Below are 20,705 nucleotides of genomic sequence, written 5' to 3' on the forward strand. Positions count from 1 at the left end.
AACATTCACTTCAAATAAGGAATACCGACTTCAAGGATGCTGCGGTGTTCCAGACCCTACTCAAAATATTTCTTGAGGCACAAAACATCCCTATCTTAAGTAAGCAAAAGAGTATAAAAATAAATAAAGGGCAAAGTGTTAATCTTCTCTTTCTTTTCAATACATAGTAAACAAGAAATAAAACAAATTTAGCATGTAGGGAGACCTAAAAAGCGGGAACTTTAAGCCAAGGCCTTTGGGCTATTCAGTAATCAGACCCTAAAAGCATTATCAGTAAGTTACCGCCCTATAGCCAGGGCTAAGGCAGAAAGAAATACATGAAAAACACCACCAACTCAAGTCATTCCAGCTGAGGACTGCAGTTTCATGCTTATTAGCACTCATCAGCCCGGCTTAGGAAGTGATTGAGCTGCAGGTGGAAAACCTCTTAAGGAAGCCAAGAGTGCCAAAAAACTGGTAGCTAATATAGAATTAGCACTGACCAGACAAGTGACCAAAGCAATGGTTCGGTTCAACTAGAGGATTGAAGGCAATGCATGGTATTGTGTTTTTCATGTACCTGAGAGTTGTTAATTCTTTAATAAACATTATGGGTCATATTGTTCTAAGTTCATTTTGAATCTTAATATTCTCAACAAAAATAATTACTGTCTAAAATAAGTTTTTATTTTTGAGAACACTGTAAAAATCAATATTCTAATTTAGAGTTTATGTTCCTTAAAGGGTTGTTAGCATGTTGAATGCCAATTCAATTGGAGAAAGATTAAGCTAAAGCTGTCCAATTGAATTCTTTCTTTGGGTTCGACTGTGCTTATGAGAGAGCTCCAGCCTTCTGTTCGCATTCCTATTGGTTCTTTATTGGTTTAATTTTCTCATTGGTGTTTGGTTAATCCACTATTTTTATCTTTCAAGCTTTTTGCTTATCTGCTTTTGGCTTTTCATCCATAAGCTCATTAGTTTTTGCATTGAAAAATGCGTTCCTTGTAACGCTGAAACAGGCGTCTGCAGTAATCTGCAATTTGTGCTTTTTTGGACGTTATTTTTTACTTTGTATTTCATTGTATTACATAATTAAACACTCAATTTGAAATCTATAGGTATCATATACTAAAAAAACAAGAAACAAATCTATAATTAATCTACAAGTGTATTACAAGCTAACATTTTAAAAACTACATAAAAAAAAGAATATTTTAAAAGAAAAAATACAACACCTTATTTTACTACAATGGTGGCCAAAATTGTGGACAATTACGATGAGTTTTAAACTTTGCATGCTTATAGGAAATGTTACACTTCACAAAAGGCAAACTTTGAAAACATGCCAGACTTTGTTGGTAATAGGGAAGTTTTTGATTTTTCAATTTTATTTTTATATGATAGAGTAACATGTATGAACATCATAGGTGAAAAAAATTTTGCGATACGATACGTAGTTTTTTTTAAATAAATTTTTAAAGTTCAAGTTCTTGTGACGTCAAATGGCATAGGAAGTGACGTCATCCCCTCTTCCGCTAGGGGGAGAAGCGAAGGTCACGCATTCGACTTCGAAGACGAAACGTAAAACGCTTTCTCCTCGCGTTTCTGGAACATTAAACCTATCATCCTCTCGAAAATATTCAAATATCTCATTGGTGTTACTTGAGGAAGATTATTTAGATTGTGCTTTAACGAATCCGGCCTCCATAGTGTGTTCAAAAGGATTATTGAATTTCTAAAAAATAAAAATATCAGCGCGCTCAAAATGTCCCTAGCGAAAACAAGGGATCTTCGGCGGAAGGCTGCCCATTCGCGCCCTGTGACGTAGGCTCGTGACGTTTCAGAAGCGCGCACTTTTGCGCATGGATTTTTAAAAATTCATTAAAAATCAACCACGGTGTTTTAAAATTCGGCGATGGTGAATTTTTTAGTTTTGAGGGTCAATTAACAATATCCAATAGCCAAAATATGAACATTTAATAGGTTTGCAACTTCTCTATTACTAACCTTTGATTGGTTCCGCAAACAGTTGTGATTGGCTAGGACATTAATAAACAGTTATGGAGTAGTTTATAAAGTATGTGCAAGTTTTTTTGCATTGCAAATGTTTAAATTTATTTTTTACATTGAGTGCAGTATTAAATTTTCTTTAAAATGGTACATACGAATTTGCATTTTGTAAAACTTAAATTTTTTTTATGCATGCAAAATTAAAAACAAAAAATTCCTAGTGTCCACAATTTTGGCCACCACTGTATGTCCTCTCATATCTTAGCACCTGGGACAATTGCCCTCTCCCTTCTCATGACCTTGCTCGTTAATCAGGCCCATCATTTTCAATTTTTCCAGGGAGGGGGGGGGGGAGTTAAGGTGTATGCACAATATAAATTTTGGCAACAAACTACGAAGACCATGCCCGCTTGCATAAAAAAATGTTAATTTTTCAAAGTGAGGGAGGGGGTTGGGGTAATTGACCACTTGACACTTATAAATGACGCATCTACTTGCTGTTCTTTCAGTTAAGCTCACATGCTACAAATCGGGGGTGCCCATGTAGGTGGAGTTATGGCACATACTGCAGCATCGAAATTTTTAGAGGGGTTGTTTTGAGGGGGCATTTTTCACTTTTGGGGGGGAGGGAGGACTCATACTTATGGGGCTGGTCTTTGCGTTATTTAGGGGGGTGCGCCCTTACACTTAGGGGGGCACCCCTGTACAAATAGGGAAGTTGCAACCTATTAAATGTTCATATTTTGGCAGGGGTAGGAGTGGAAATTTAAAAATTTTAGGACATCACTTTTTTAAAATTTTAGGACATTTTTTAGGACATGTGATATGGGCTTCATAGCCCTACGTACCAACTATTAGTCAAAATAAAAATAGTATTTACTGTTTTTGACTCCTGCAGTATCAGGTTCCTATTTTTTTATATGTTTTGTAAAAGTTGATAAGATGCAAATATGGGATTTTCGCAATTTTGTCCTCTCCTGTACATTTAGGCAAGTATACCTTTTGAAAATATATTTCTTTACGACTTAAAGAAATACAGGAGTTTAAAACCAACTTAATATTTTACATTTTCACATAAAATTTAAATGAATTAGATAAAGTTATATTGAATGAAGATGGATTTTTTAAAATTAGACATGAGAAATATGATATACATTTTTTATTCAAATACCTGTCATTAGTTACACAAAACTAATTAATAATGTTTACTCACACTGCATCCAAATCTGAACATATCTCTTTCACAAAAAAACTACTTTTCCGTTAGCCGGGCGAAAGCGAAAATCGCCAAACGATTACACCCAACACTAAGTAATTATTTGCCAAATTGATGTAGAAATCCGCCAATTTACCTACAACTCGTGTTAGATGTATTCGATTTCGGGGATTTTCGCTTGCGCCTGGCTAACGGAAAAATACCCAAAAAACAAATCATAAAAATTATTTCGAAAAACAATAAAACTTCTCTTCTTTATCTAACCAAACACTACTTAATACAAATCAAATAATATATCTCATATCTTCAATACTTTCTGCTTATTGCGACAGTCAGCAAGCTTTTCATTGACTATCTGCATTGAAGAGTTCGCAGTAGATAGCATCATCTGAGCAACCTTAATGTCAGACATATCGCTATCATTTATAGCTTTTGTTAATTTTGTTGTTGCTTCATTGAGCAATTTTTGGGCAGCACTCTGATCACTTAATATTTTTTTTTCTTCACTTTGTAATTTTTGTAACTCAACTGAATTTGAAAGTTTTAACTTTTTTGCAGTTTCGTTTGCTTCGGCATCTGCTTTGTGTTTTTTTGCTTTTGCTTTTTCCTGCTCCAAATAAGCCGAATATTCTGAATGAGATCTTCGCACTGATGTCATCATTCCTTTTGTAATTTTAATATCCGAGATGCTCTTGTGTTGCCGGATTACATCTTTACACATTCTAAGAGAATTGATGCTCAACTCTGAAAGCGACGATCTTTCTTTAGTAACAATATTATTATTCACTGAAAAGCCTCTTTCAGGCTGAGCATTTGCAGGAGTTAATGTGAGGCAAGCTTTAGCAACTCTTGAGAGATTTGCATATTTTAGAACTCCAGTACCATCTTTCATTTTGGAAATTTCACCCCAGTATTGGCATACATCAAAACTGTCATTGTACTTGTCAGCTACACTTGTTATGTCCTCATCACACATGTAAATGAGCCATTCTTCTCCTACTTGGTCACTCAGGTTACCAACATCTGATATCTGCGGTAAATAATTTACAAGGCGGCACACGGACAATTTGGAGTTTGACTTTTTTCTGCTTGAAGGGCACAAACATTCTACATCTTTTAAAAAGGAATTTGAAATGGGAAGATTTTTTAATAAGTGATTAGAAATAGCTGTGTACACACTCCTAACACATAAAAAAAAAGACCTATCCACTGCATTCATTTTCATCGCATCTGTAGTCTTTTGACCGATAATAATTTTTTTTGCATCTAACCAGGTTTCTGCATTGTCTGGAGATAAGGCACAAATCTGGGTACCTTTTTTATCGCCAACAACTGCTGTTTTCATAAACTTCAATAAAACACTCCTGACAAACTCATTTAATTTTGAATACATGACATGTACAATAGGTTCTTCTTTCTGTAAAAGCAATGTGTATGGTTGGTAGATTGATGAAAGAAATGAAATGAAATGCAAATAAACTATTGTGGTGGGTTTTTTTAGGTACATGGCAATTCGTGAATATCTATCCGACTTAATAATATCTTGTCCAACACATTCCTTTAAGAAGTACTTTTTTAATACTTCATATTGTTCAATTAACCTGTCGCAAACAGGTCCAAGTGTCAACCATCTGGTTTCTACGTGTCGGATGAAAGCATGGTTGGCTAAGACATCATCTAACATTTGTTCTTGTAAGTAATGATAATCTTCTTTTTTAGCAGGTGATAGTTTAAACCATTGATGAACATCAATAGCAAATCTATCTATATCGAAAACCTCTACTAACTTCGCTAATCCTTTGCGTAAAGAATTATGAAGTACATGGAGGTAACACGTTCCTATGTTTAACAAAGGAGGCAGTGACTTTTCACTTAAAAATCCATCCAACTTTTTCCTCAATGATAAGTTCACGTTGGGGCCATTCATGGACAACTGTATAAGTTTTGCTATTTCTAAGTTATTATCATCAAGGAAAGTTAACAATTTACTAAGAAGAATTTGTGCATCAGCATGCCCCAAAAAGTAGGAATCAAAGTATGAGTACACTACTTTCTCTTGCGTTTCAGACCAATATGAAAGACAAATATCAAGTTGCTTTTTGGCTTGTTTTGTTGTACTTTCATCAAAATGTATAGCAAAATATGATCCTCCTACATCTTTAAGAAGTTCACCTTTCAGGTAAGGTGCAAGTCCGAAATTTATGACATACCTCACTTTTTTTTCGGATAGTTTTATGCCTTTAGCCACATCGGAATCACCAAAAATATCACCATATAACTGACACAAATCAGTCAGTGATGCAAACGAATAGTTATTCTTCACTGCAGCTAAAACCAAGTAGATTTCTGCTTTAAGAACTTTATCTGCCAAAGAAAATAGCAAAACTTCTTTACTTGCTTGAAGAACTGAAGTATTCCCAGCAGTTGAGGATGATGATAACACTGATTGATTTTTAAGTCCACGAATCGCTCTTTTGTGTCTTTCACTGTTCCCGTGGGACAATATTTGAGAAAATCCCTGATTTCCAACCTTCATTACATAATTGCACGGAACGCACTTGGCTTCATACTCGTTATTCGTAGCGATACACCAATTTTTAATGGGATCCCCATTTTTATCCTTTTTTTCCAACCAAGCTGTTGAAAATTTCGTCAAACGAGGCATTTTGTTCTTTTTATGTAAATATCATTCAAAAAAGAACATTCCGCTTTCAAAATGATCGCACCAACACGTGAGCAAAACAAAAAAAAAGACAGCCAAACAAACGTGAGGAATAAACAAATCAACTCACTTCACTTTACTTCACAGCGCAAGAAAAAAGTTCTATGATGCGTTCGCATATTGCCGGTCGACCACGGTTGGTTAATCACATGACGTCAGCGGCTAGTCACCAGTTAACCGCAGTCAATCGGTAGCTGTTTGCGAACGCGTGGAGTTTCTCTCAGCACTTGATTGGTTTATCTCTTTCCTTTTCCCTACGTCATACAAAGCGGAGGCGGATTCCTGATGACGTCATCGGTTTTACCCATTATCCCCGATCAGAGAAAGGAGAGAACGAATTCGCGCGTGGAATGCTCGATGATCGAAAAGACGGGGAAAGTTCGGATGCTTAACAAAAAGCAAAAATTCACAGCTTGACAGCTGGAAATATCAAAATGATAAAGAATTGATAACATTTTAGGAAAATTAGGACAAAAATGTAAATTTTAGGACATTTTAGGACATTTATAAAAATTTTAGGAATATTAGGAATTTTAGGACAACTCCGAGCCCTGTAATTTTGGCTATTGGATATTGTTAATTGACCCTCAAAACTAAAAAATTCACCATCGCCGAATTTCAAAACATTGTGATTGATTTTTAATGAATTTTTAAAAATCCATGCGCAAAAGTGCGCTCTTCTGAAATGTCACGAGCCTACGTCACAGAGCGCGAATGAGCAGCCTTCCGCCGAGGATCCCTTGTTTTCGCTAGGGACATTTTGAGCGCTCTGATATTTTTATTTTTTAGAAATTCAATAATCCTTTTGAACACACTACGGAGGCCGGATTCGTTAAAGCACAATCCAAATAATCTTCCTCAAATAATATCAATGATGATATTTGAATATTTCCGAGAGGATGAGAGGTTTAATGTTCCAGAAACGCAAGGAGTTTAATGCGAGGAGATAAGCCTTTTACGTTTCATCTTCGAAGTCGAATGGACGTTCTTCGGTTTCTCCCATGACATGAGAACCGGTTCGCTAGCGTTTCTGTCCTATCGGAAGAGCGCATGACGTCACTTCCTATGCCATTTGACATCACAAGGGCTTGAACTTTAAAATTTAATTAAAAAAACTACTTATCGTATCACAAAAAATTTTTTCACCTATGATGTTCATACATGTTACTCTATCATATAAAAATAAAATTGAAAAATCGAAAACTTCCCTATTATCTCATAGTACAGCAACAATATGTTAAACAGAGACTCAAGTGTGTTAATGTGATTTCAGTTTTTTGCTTTTCAAAAAAAAAAAAAACACAGGATAAAAAATTCCTACTTTTATTGGTAAAAATTGAACAAACATTTTAAATACATTAGAACACAAACATTTAAAGAGGAACAACATAATTTTTTTTCTTAAACTAAGATGATCTATATGCACCAAGAAAATATTTGAAAAGCAATAGAAAAAAAAATCATACATTATTATCATAAATGGTTTTAAAAAGACAAAATCTCCTAATTTTTCAATCCGAAAATTTCGCAAAAAGATCATGGCACATAAAACTGAAGATTTTTTTTCCTAAATGCAATAATTTTAAAAAATGGGAAAGAAATGGAAAGAAAGAAAAACTAGAAAGGAAAGTAAAAAGAAAATTAAATAAATATCACATACACAAAAACTTCTGAACCATGAATATTATAAGAGATTCAAAAGAAAAAAAAAACTTTTAAAAAGTATGTTTTCTTATGACAAAAATAAATTTCAAATACTTCAAAAATGTGAAATTTGTAATGTTTAAAATAGGAGTATGTAAATTGTTTTGCCGCTCAACACTTACAAAAATTGTTAAAAGTGCAATTCATTTTTTCCTAAAACTAATGCAGTATGGAAGGAATGAGGCAAAATTTTCAGCATCTGTGACCAATGATTTGAAAATGAATGAATAGTGGAAGATACAAGGCATGGAAAATAATGCTGTGAAGCTGGAAAATCTCTAGACATATTTCACAATGTTTAAATACAAGAAAAACTTTTTTTGAGTATTCTTCAAGGACTGAAAAACATTTGAAACATTGATTATTTGCTCAGGGAAATTTGCCATTTTTTTCTCTTTAAAGTACGAAAAATACTGAATCCACAAGTTTTAAATATAATTCATTGAAAATATTTTTCTCTGAAGCTTCCATTAACACTAATATGTATACACTAAAGCATCTAAAAATATCTATAAATATCTGACAATAAAAATCATAGATTTTCACTTCCTTTGAATAAAATTCATAAATAATCCATAGAAGTCTCCACATTTTAAGGAACAAAACATTTGGGCAGATGATTTACAGCTTGGCTAATGAACAAACTACATACAAACATGCGTTGATCACAAAATATTTTTACATTGTTCTGAAAAAGTCATTTGAACTCAAAGTCGAATCTGTCCTTTGCAAATCTTTGAATATGACTCTACATTTAATGGAACATAAGCACCTAACTTTTTATCCAAGTAATACAATGGGTCAGCGACTACAGACGGATCAAAGCTTTCCTTCTGAAGATCAACTTTCTTTAATTTAAATGTACCTAAAAATAAAAAATATTGCATTAAAATATGTCTAAATATGGATGCATATACAAAGGATGATTGTAGGTTCATTGGGAAAAAAATGTTCAAACATACACATGAGTCAGTGAGAAGCAAAGGGATGTAAGTGGCAAAATTAAAAATTTGAAGATGACCAATACAAATGGTAGGTGAACCTCTCCTCTGTCTTGGGGCAAGAGATAGCATTAATAGACATGGTAGGTGCAGCAATACAGCATGATTTAGAAAAACTTTTCAATAAAAGACTACCTAGGAAGGCAACTTTAAACTTGTTTTACTCAAGACTTGAAAATGTCCACTTACTTCCCTTTGCATGGCACTATCTCATATATAACTTTCTTTTCCTTTTTTATATATTGCCTATCCTTGATACAAAATCTTTCAATTACATTAATAGAATGAATAAAACTTGCTTCAATAGGAAAATTTGAGTAAGATAAGATAAATTTATTTTCTCACATACTACCACGGACATTGAGATATTTGTCAAATCACTTGATAAGCTTCAGGGCCATTCCACCACCACTTGCGGGACAATCAGAGGCTTAAATTTCACTAACATTTTGTTATATCTCTTAATGTATTAATCGAGGGTAAGCACATTTTTTAATTTTTGCATTTGATACAAAGATACTCCTGACACAGTTATAGTTTGATTGAAGAATTTCGTTATTTAAATTTCAATTTATTTGCATGCGTCACGTGTGGAACATCCAAAGTCAACTTCTCTTAACTTGCTGTGTGAATTAGTTAATATTTTTGCTCTGATAGTATAGTAATGGAAAAAAAAATGTAGATAGTGAAAGCAAAGGTTCTAAAGTAAAGGAAACATATCTCATTTGTTGATAAACAATATTTTAAACCATTGAAAAAATTTTATGTATTCGGCCATTCCACGAAAAAGTAGTCACTTTGTCCTGCAAGAGACGGTTCATATATTTCATTAAAAAGCAATAATTTCAAAAAGAAATGACAAAATCTTTTGCTTAAGGAATCACATATGTTTGCAATTTGTTAAGCAAAAAATTTTGTTCATTGCCCTTTTAAACTGTCATTTTTAAAGGAAATGTATGAGGCGTCACGTACGAGACAAAATTATCATTTTACATGAAATGGCCCTTCAATAAGCCCTACAGGGAATATTCAGGGCTTTGCACAGGGGAAGGGGCATTTAACGGCTATGGGCGAAAGAAGTTCAAAACAACTCCTTCTGCAGGCAAAGTGCTTCTCAAAGTTTTCTGAGACACTCAAATTTTTGGTGCTGGACTCTTTGTAACCAAAAAAACATGTTTGCATTCCAATGTTAGCAAATTGTATGCTTTTTGAACATTGTTGTTTACAATGCAAATGAAGTTAATAAAACAGTACCTGTGTGTGTGTGTTTACTATTTAAACTTAATTATATCTAATGAACTTTTGATCAACATAAAAATTTTTTTAGTACTTATGAGCTCCTCCCCAATTATTATTTACTTATAATACATCCCCCCTCCCACTCACCCCCCTTTTTTTCAGTATCAGATTATTTTGATTCTCAGCATAAAATTTAGAAAATATTTAAAGACAAGAGTTTTAGCAGAAAACATTGATTGCTTAATTGTTTCAAGTCAACTTTCTAGTAGGAAATACACAATCAAAGAAATCTAATTTGTTGCACTTTTGTCTTCATTTTTTTTAAAACTGAGTAATGAAAAAACAGTACACTGTAAGCAATAGCTTTAATATTTAATAGCTTTTAAAAGACCTGATGCTAGCCTTTTTCAATATTGTATGACTCCCACAGTATCAATCCTTTTTTAATATTATATGACTCCCACAGTATCGTGAAGCCTAACCCTCCACAGACAACAAACATGATGCTACAAAAAAACCTTACCTGTGGACTCTAATTTATCACGTATTCTTATGAATTGAGGGATGGCATAGGAAGGTAAAACTTTGGTCATTTCGTCCAACAAATACTTCAAATCTACAACATTTTCAGGATCACATATAGCAGCCATTCCAGCACGACCTTCACAACCTAAAACAACATTTTTATTTTACAAATAGGACAATCATAAATAAACCAGACAAGAGTAATGAGAGTTGCTTTCATGAACCCTGAAAAAAGCTTTTTGTAAATTTTGAAATAGAAACTCTTTATAGGTAATCATACATTATTATATCATGAGACAAGGAGGTCAACAAATGTTATTGCAGAAGCTTTAAAATGGTGTGATAAATTTAATAGCTAGATAAAGACAAATTTTTAAAAACAAGAAGGTTTACACAAAATTCTGCAAGGGACACAAATGATTATAAATAAAAAAAAAACACTTCCATAATGTGATTAAGATGAAAAAAACAAAACAAAGTAAATAAAGTATAAATTGTCAAGAAAATGTTACAAGTTGCTATTTCAAGACCACAATGGAGCTCCTTCATCAGTACTAAAATTATTCAAGACACAACAAGAAAGTTCTTTGCTTTTTAGAAAACACAGTAGAAACCCACTGATCCTAAGTTCAGGTAAATCTGAACAGATTTAATTTTTGAAAATTACACTGTAAAAAAATACTTTCAAAAGGTTGAAATATATGCTAAAAATAAAAAAGGTACATTGTCAACAAGTATGATTTTGTACACATAAGAAAAAGTAATACCCATAAATAATACAATAGATCACATTTTCATTTCATAAAACTTTTAAGAATTTATTTTAAATTAATCTTTTGGGGTTACCAAATTTGTCCCTCTCACACCATTAGGTAAAGAAATACAGTTGAACTCTGTTACTGTTAATACGACCATGGTTAATGCGAAACCACAGCTAAAATGAACACTTTGTTAATTAAGTTTGGTTTACTATTTAATTGCATTAAAAATATCACGGATATTACGTAGATTAAAATGAAAGTTTCTGTTAAGACGAACAAAACTTCTGACCTCCTCCTGGAAAAAAATCCCAATTGAGTGCTTCAATTTTCTTTTTCAGCAATTTTGAGTCACTTTAGAAAGATCTCCATAAATTCCAAAATCCTGTGAGTAACTTACAACCCTTTCCTTTTAGCCATCAAGTAGTGACAGCTATTCTACCTTTTGCAGGTGGCACTGAAAATTTTGAGTGAAACTGCTGTCAATGCAGACATTATCCCCATATTGTCTTTCATATCACCTGCTTCTTCATAATCTTTAACACACACCCCAAGTTCATACTTGTTAGCTCTCTAGGGGGTGGAAAATATTCTCTGTTGCATTGAACTATTGTGGGTTGCCAAGGCCTCTGCTATTCTGAAAGAGCTAAAGGTAATTATACACTTGTTTTCCTTCGGACAGGTCAGTCTGCTTGAAGATAAAACTGTACCTTTTCATTTGGGTATTACCACCAAGGATAGAAGGATTACCACCTGGCCTCCCCCCCCCCCCCCCCACCTATTATCACCTTTCTTCGAATTGGTTATTCAGTGATTGCTAAAAACATTTTACACAATAAAAATTACTGTCCCACTTTTTTTGACCCTTCTACTTAGCCTCTTCTAGAAGATCGATAAAGCATGTTATTTCATACTGTAAATAAGCTTAGCTTTTTCTGGTTCCTGCAAGAAAAAATTCTGTAGTATCTATCCCTGCATGGCAGTCTGAGGATTCTTATAAACTGAATGTTGCTTTATTTGGTAGCCCATAAAAAGCCAAAGATGGCGAGCGTAAAAGGAACAGCACTAACAATTTGTGAAAAGGTAGACAGTGTAAATGAGTTGCAAAGCAATTCTGTTATAAATTTATATATGAATTTTTTTATTTTCCTCATTTCACTTATTCACTGTTGTTACGAATAACGGTTAATAAAAATAAATTTGGGAATTTTTGGCATTTTGTATTAACCGAGTTTGACTGTATTTTAATAAAGATATTCAAAAAAATTCCTTAAGAAAAAAGAAAAATCATTTAAACATATGGATATATTTGCTGTGAGATACTGATAACGTTTTTAAAGAATAAAATAAATAAACATTCACAAGCGCCCCTCCCAATCAATTTTCAATAGCTTCAAAGACTGCTGTAGAATCTCTCTCTAGTTCTAGGAGAAACAAACTTGCCAACTGCATGCAGCCAAGAAATTCCTTTTCCAAAAATTAGTACAGGAAGGTGATTGAAATTTGTTCGGGACTAACCTTCTGAGAGTTGCAATGTAATGTCAAATACATATGTAAGTATAAAACATTTACAATTACCTGGAACCATTACACCATAGACGACGGAATCAGTCAGTCCCAAAATGTTGCTAATAACTCCTTCCACTTCCATAGTGGAGACATTCTCACCACGCCATCTAAAAGTATCTCCTGTTCGGTCCACAAAAAATAAATACCCATCCTCATCCATCATCAACATATCACCTGTGGAATTAAATAAATCATTAAATCAAACTCAATTACTGGTAACTCAAATTTAACAATATGTTTTACTATAAAACAGAGTATAGATCAAATATTTTACAAAAAAAATTTTAACAATACAATTATAGATACCAGTAACAAATCCTCCTGAAAATAATGCAACTTAAAAAGAACAAACTATAATTTAACTGGAGCAACATATTTTGACACAAGCAGAAACTTTTTAAATGGAAGAAAACTAATATCTTTCATTTAAAAAATGATTAATATAAACAGGATTCAAATCATTTGAACATAATGCAAATCATTTTACCAATAAAAAGGTATTGTATCAAATAATTTACATACTCCACTTTTTTAGCCTACTTTCCCAGTAAAGGTCAGAAAAAGAAGAAAAAAGCATGAAAGAAGGCTTAATGCATCTTAAAAATATCGCGAAAATAAAAAAGTCAAAAATAAATAAAGTAATTAAATAAATATTGAAAAATTAAAAATTGGAAAGTAGTGTATTGAGATGGGAAAAAATGTCTGTCGGTCTGTCTGTACCCCCCCCCCCCCTAATAACTTTTGAATGAATAGTCCGATTTGAACAAACTTTTTTTTGTTCGAAAGAGCTTGGCGAGGACACCTCATTCACATATTTCACTTTTTGATTTGAACTATTTTTAGTTCAATTTTGAACAGTTCAAAAAAACTTAACATTTGCACCTACAGGGTAATAATTCAAGGTAATTCCGAACTGTGAGGCGAATTTGCTTCAAACAAACTTTGTAGGAAAAAGCTTTTGATGAAAAACTTGTATATAAAATATCTTTTTGATTTGAACAATTTTCCGTTCAATTTTGAACAGTTCAAATCCCTCAACATTAGCGGGGAAACTGAAAGTCAATGTAGATTCCGTACTTGAAGGCGGATTTTTTTCAAACAATTTTTGTTGGAAATAGCTCCTAACGCTAAACTCCAGACTCCGACTCCGAGAATTTAGGGGCACCTGACTCCAAATCACTCCTGTGCCCGACAATTAATCTGACTCATGACTTCGACTCTGACTTCGTAGCTTTGGCAAAAATTTATACACGGAGGACAAATGACTGACTCCGATTCTTGGATATTCGTCTCTGACTCTTTTATCCCAAAATGAGATTGACTCCGACTCCGTAGCTATGGTTTTAACTGTGAAATAATTATTGTTGATATAATTTGTTTTTATTTTCATGCTAAAGTTTTAATTTAGGTATTCAGTTTTCGGCGAATAAACTCAAAGTCATTTATGTTTCTACATAAAGATATGCGCAGAGGATTTTTTTTTTTTTTGACAATGAATTAAAAGTATTTCTTTAAGTTGACATTTTATTGTTTTTATTTATTTTGGTAGGTGTTCATCTAAAAAATTATTTTTGATTTAATTAATGATAATTTTATTTAACAGGGGAAAAAGAAACGATTTTTTTTTTTTTTTGATATGATGTATTTATTTTAATGAGCTTATTAATTTTAATTATTATTTTTTCGTTTTGAAAGCTGTTAAAGATTTTTTTTAACTGGAAAAAAGCGTATTAGCTGCTTTGTTTAAAAAGTGCTGCTATTTTATTTTTTATTTTATTTTTTTTAATGCATCTAATTTTTTAGATGAGTGAGGAATATTTTATTCCTAGACATTAGCTTAAAATATTAAAAAATATGTTTGAAGCAATTTGCGACTTTAGCTATTTTTGAGAATATTGATCAGGTACTAGAAAGTAGTATGGGTATACGGGAAAGTAGGCTTGTATAGTTCTAGACCGAACTTCTTGTCATTACCGTCAATCATGTTACAAGGGCCTAGGTTATCTTTAGTTTCAATAGATTTTTTTACCAAAACTAGAGCAACTTCTGTTTTTTCTCTCTCCTGCTCATACCCTTTGAGTTAATAAGCCTATTTTTAAAAGAATGGAGTTATCGCCACAAACATTCATTGACTGACATCCTCATCAACAGCAAGGCACCTCGTTGTGAGCTTAGTATATTAGTGGATCAAGAATGAAACTCCATATTAGATGAATCTTGGCTGAGATATTTTGCATCATGATTTGACTGTTTTCGATATTACTTGGATCTTAACTACCGATTGGACAGTGTTATACAAAAATAGGTCAACCACCTAACAGTACTTTTGAGTACATCGAATTAAAATTTGAACATCAATGCTCAGTTTCATAGAAGTTGGTCGGCATTTTATTCATTAGATGGCATAGTAATGAAGAATTTGGCTTAAATCTTTTTTGCACCCTATATTATGTCAGTTTATCTACCAACCTATGTGAATAACTCATCTTTTGAATTTTTGAAAGTCAATTCATTTTTCATAACACCATCCAATTAATCTCTTTTCTGCGGCACTATGCTGTTACATGCTTTTTTTCCATTGTAATATCCAACTGCACCAAACTTTGTGGCAATACTGAATATTTCTCCAGTTATCACAGATTTGATGACCATGACCTTAAACGATGGACATCAATGTATTTGTTTAATTAAACTGCAGCAACAACTAATGATATTATTAAAACCACAAAGTAGCTTTATTTGCCCTATTACAAGTGAAAATGACTTTTAGTTAGACTTTAACACCGACTGAGAATATTCTGGCTACAAGAGGGTTAATAAGACAGTAAATACAGTTTTTCTTTTTTGAGTTAACATAATAAAATTTTCAAAAGATACAAATATATACATTCACTATTAAAACATTTAAGCATTACCAGACAGAAAGGCAGTATCTCCTTTTTGAAAGCAATCTCTAATAATCTTTTTCTTTGTCGCAGATTGGTTTACATAACCATCAAACTGTCTTATTGGATCCGAGACAATTATTTTACCTACAAATTCCCCAGGTTGACCTACAACAAATGCAAACTTGTCATTCTCACATAAAAAGCAATCAATCAAAAATGTTGATAATAAAGAAAACTCAACTGAAAGCAGCATAGTTTAAAAGTATCAATTTTGCATTAATGTATTTAATTTTTTCTTCATGAAAAAAGTTAAATACATAAATGCATAAATAAATAAACTTTAAAATTGGCTGAAAATTTACAAAACACACAAGAATGATTAAGATGCATTGCAATTTTCACTGGTACACTAATTGGCAAAAATTTTGGGATGCACTGCAACTCATAAAACTATTTCTTTAAAAAGGTCAACAAAAAAAAAAATCTTTTTTTGAAAACAATGTTTCTTTGCAACTGTTTGAATGAAGTATTCTTTTAGATTTTTTTGTGTGTGGGGGGGGGGGGATTTTTTTGACATGGTTTTTTTTAGGAGGATGTATCATTTAATTACATTTTGGTGACTAAAACACCAAAATAAATAGGAAGAGAAATAAATCATGCATCAGTAGAACTGTAGCAAAATCAGTTAAGGGATTATGTTTAAGAAAAGTAACAACTATCATAAAAACAGAATAAGAGAGTCACTGCATTAAGAATTACCTGGTTCACAACGAATGCATAAACCCTTTTCATCCCGAATTGGTTCACCTGTGCTAGGTTCTACTTTTATAAGGCTGACAGGATAAATTGTGGGAATGATTCGAGACATAAAACCAACAGCTCCCTCTTTATTATCAATGTTGACTGTAAATAAACAAAACATATACACTTAAAATTACTTAAAAACATTATCATAAAGAAAAGCTATCATTTGGACATCAATTACCTTTTAGCTACAGTGGATGCCGGTTAATTGAATCGGTGGTCAATTGAACCAACCATTTTAATGAATCAAATCATCAAAAACAGAACAAAATCCAGCTTTATTAAATTAGCCACTTTATTGAATCAGTTGCTTTATGGAATCAAAACTGTTTAGAACAAACGTGATTTATAGAAGTGACAGACACTCTAGTACTTCACCTTTTACCATCAATTATCTTAACCCCATAACTATCTAACTATTGTCAAGAAAGTGGTCAAAAGTGCCCCTTTTTTACTCAAGGAAATTCCATAAATAAAGGTGTTTGTTCAATATAAATATTTATTCTTGATTTTTTGAATATTATTTAGCTTGAACTTTGTTCATTCTAGCCTGAAAATATAAGAGGCATGAGAAATAGGAGATGAAAGCTCAGTCTGTGGGGCTTTCAATAGGAGCGAGTAGAAAAAGGTGAAAGTTATTAGTATCAAAAACTTATTTAATTATAAGGACAGGCTTCTTTAAAAAGATAAACAAAATGCACACATTAAAATAGGCAAAAACTTGCTCTCAAAATAATTTTAGAGAATACATTTTTAATACTTTATTCATAGTTATGAAGGGGAGGAAGAGATTGCTTTGTTATTAATATAACATTGCAAAATACATATACAAATCAGTGAACTGTCATCTGCAAAATTCTAAAATCAATGCAAGTGTCTTAAGTCACACACCATTCAGATTTAACAATTTTTTTTTTTTTTGAATTTTTTAAAAATTGCCATTGATTCTTTCACTATCAATTTAAATTTTAGGTAATGTAACAAATAGAAAAAGCAAATCATAAAAAATAAGGCTATTGATAGAATAATCTTTTGAGTATACTGCTTAACCTAAGCAATTGAATAATAATCTAAGCTTTCAATTAAATTAATCAGATTGAATAAACTGGTCATTCACTTACTGACGTTAGCATTTCCTTCTGTTGATCCATACAATTCACCAATGTTTGCAATATTAAATCTTTCTACAAATTGCTTCCATATTTGGGGACGCAAACCATTTCCGAACATTAACCTAACTTTATGTTGTTTCTCTTGTGGTTTCTCAGGTTGTGCGAGGAGATAGCGACATAACTCACCAATATATTGAGCAACCTATTTAAAGATGAAATAGAAAACAAATTAACAAGAATAGAAAGTATAAATGACAGCAAGAGAAGCATTGAATTGACTTTTAATTCATTGAAAATTTTATAATATGCAAATAAATATGTAAAAAAATATTAATAAAAGTTTGAAGCCTGGACATTAAACATTGCATCAACTTTGAATATTTTTTAGTTGCTTCAACTCTGCTCAGCTCAATCTTTTTAGAATAGTTAACAGATTCAGTTAAGAGGTACTATCTTTAACACTATAACATTCGTCAATTTTCTAATGACAATATTATAATTCAATTTTTCTCATTAGTGAAGGGTTTTTTTTTTTGAAAGAATTTCATTTTAAATTTCTCAGTTCTTGTAAAAAAAATTTAATTTTTATAAAAATTGCATAGGTCCACTTTCTAGCACTGAAAAAAGCCTTCCTTCAAATTAAGCAACTGGCATATACAATTTTCTTGGCAAATAATTACAGTGCCTCATTAACGCTGGAATAATTCAAGCTTACATGAAAAGCTTGATATTTATCATCACATACAAACATGAAAGTAATTTTGGTTCTCTAGGACCCTTTAAATTTAAACTATGAGGACTTACAGTTGCTTCATATTTTATACAATCATCCCAAAACTTGGATGCAGAAAACTTGCTTCTTATGGCTAGAGAACACCCGAAAAGAATTGTCTGAGATAGCGACAGGATGCCACCGGCAGTGTGGTACAGGGGAAGGGCAGTGTACAGAACATCGTCAAACTGAAGTTTGTTCATATGGTGAATACCAGCTCCTAGCCACATGAACCTTGAAGGGGAAAAAATAATAAATTTGTTTAATAAATGAACGAACAAACATGCATAACCACAGAAAATGATTTTCTTTTTCAAAGTACAGCGAAAATATTATTTAAAAGAATTAGTATTTGGAAAATCGCACATTCCTATACTTTGCAAGTCTTTCAAATCACAATCTTCTTATATTATGCAAATATTTCACAAAATAAAAAAGTAGTGCTGAAGTAATTTCAAAAAGTACAGTTACTTTATGGAACTAATGAGAACTTGCTCATTTCCAATTCCACAAACCTTGTTAAATTATCTTGCTAAATGACAACATTTAGAACTAGCAAATTGACATTGTTTCAGATAAATAGAAATTTGAATCTATTTTCTACAAATTAAAAGTTTCAACATCTTAAGGATCACATCTTAGGAATTTCATTTTGTTTTGTAAACTGCTTTGTTAAAGGGATATGGGAAATATGTAAGTCATTTCATTTGAATGTTTAAAAGAATTAGTAGTTAGAGAAGGGCCCATAATTTGAAAGTCTTGTAAATCACTCTCTTCTTACATGATGCTAAGTGACAAAATTTAAAAATACCAAATTGATTTTTAGGAATTCATATTGTTTTAGATAAATAAAACTTTGAATCTATTTTCAACAGATTAAAAGTTTCAAAATCAAGGCTCACAAACGTCCCAGGAATTTTATTTTGTCAGGTTAAAAATATATTTTGTTTTTAAATTGTTTTGTTCAAAAGATATGACAAATGTTAAAGTAATTTAATTTGAATGAGGAAAAAATATGCAAGTAAATTTGCTCAGATGATAATGTAAACACATATCTTACAATCATAATTATAAAGCAAACTTTTAACCAAAACAAAAGTGGTAAGTACATTTTATAGTAATTCATTCCATTTTCATGCAACACTTTTGGTAGATTTTGCATACAAAACAAAAGCACTCGAAAAAAATTTAATGCTTGAGCATCCAATGATTGATTTTTGAGAAGTTCCTTTTATTTGTAGGAGTAAAAGTAAAAACTGGATTTGTTTCTGCGGCTTTGGACTACTGTCAGTGAAGGGGGGGGGGGATTCTTCCAGTTTTAAAACAATGAATAAAATATCATTGTTCAGTCAGAACATGAAATTAAATAAACTGAAACAGTAAACAATATTTTGCAGCTCAAACAGAGGTAAAGTTAACAAAGCACAAATTAATAAACACAGATCGATAGGAAATAATAAAAAAATATCAATTCACTACAGAATTCATCTTCTTGGATGAAAGTGAATACTTTACCAAAGTGTGAAAAATAAAAAACATACCATGCTTTGTAAGATAATACTGCTGCTTGTTTATCTGGGCAATTCAATCTTTTATTTTCTTTAGGGGAGGGGGGTATATCGGCTTGACATGCCTCGCATGTGCATAAACAACCATTTATCTTACCTGCTATGTCTAATGATGGCAGCCTTTGGCATTCCAGTAGTACCAGATGTATATACATAAAACAGCCGATCTAAAAGTAATTAAAAAAAACAGTTAATAGAATTTAGTTTGAGATATGATTGTATTAATTTAACACAGTTAACAATGAATTGTACAGTTAATGAGAAAATGTAATTACCTTTGTGGAAGTACCACTAGAACAGTAGAATTTATACTAATCAAATCAGAATGGGAATGCTTTCCAACTGCTTGTCTAACTACTATTTTTCTCACTACTTATTTGTTTTTTATTTTATAAATTCAATTGTCGGGATTTTGATACACAAATTCCCGACTTTTTATTGCTAACAACATGTAATTTTTAATTAAGTTCATGACTATTTCTAATTGGCTTTACAGCTACCTCTTTCTCTCTCTGACAACTCACAATAGATGAAATTTTATGACAATTTCATTTATGCATTATTTTACAGCATTTTGGATTTTATATTATATATTTTTCCTCAACCTTTTTTACACAGAACATACTTTTATGCCTTAAATTTAGATTATTTTTCTTTTTTTTTTTAATTTTCAGAAAAATATTTAATTGAAGCAACCAAATAATTATCACTATGAAAATAAGAAAAGTTATTTAAAGTTTTATTCATAATTGAGGCGAGCAGCAATTTTACAATTTACAAGCATTAAATAAGTTTTTCGATTGTTTATATTCAAATACCTTTAGAAGCATGCACAGGG

General features: G+C 32.0%; 1 protein-coding gene across 2 annotated transcripts in view; it reads right to left on the bottom strand.

Annotated features, from left to right (window-relative positions):
- Window positions 1-7,237: 7,237 nt before the first annotated feature.
- LOC129221330 (long-chain fatty acid transport protein 1-like) overlaps window positions 7,238-20,705 on the bottom strand; it is a 110,112-nt gene continuing 96,644 nt past the window's right edge. For both annotated transcript variants that reach the window (XM_054855797.1, XM_054855798.1), the window contains exons 5-12: window positions 19,965-20,034; window positions 18,332-18,533; window positions 17,537-17,729; window positions 16,371-16,514; window positions 15,639-15,776; window positions 12,733-12,897; window positions 10,395-10,541; window positions 7,238-8,496 (exon numbers count right to left, since the gene is read on the bottom strand). In XM_054855797.1, coding sequence (XP_054711772.1) covers window positions 8,339-8,496; window positions 10,395-10,541; window positions 12,733-12,897; window positions 15,639-15,776; window positions 16,371-16,514; window positions 17,537-17,729; window positions 18,332-18,533; window positions 19,965-20,034 — 1,217 coding nt within the window. In that variant the 3' untranslated portion in view covers window positions 7,238-8,338. The remainder of the gene's footprint in view (window positions 8,497-10,394; window positions 10,542-12,732; window positions 12,898-15,638; window positions 15,777-16,370; window positions 16,515-17,536; window positions 17,730-18,331; window positions 18,534-19,964; window positions 20,035-20,705) is intronic.

Source organism: Uloborus diversus, chromosome 4, assembly GCF_026930045.1.
Source record: "Uloborus diversus isolate 005 chromosome 4, Udiv.v.3.1, whole genome shotgun sequence".
Classification (NCBI taxonomy): Eukaryota; Metazoa; Arthropoda; class Arachnida; order Araneae; family Uloboridae; genus Uloborus; species Uloborus diversus.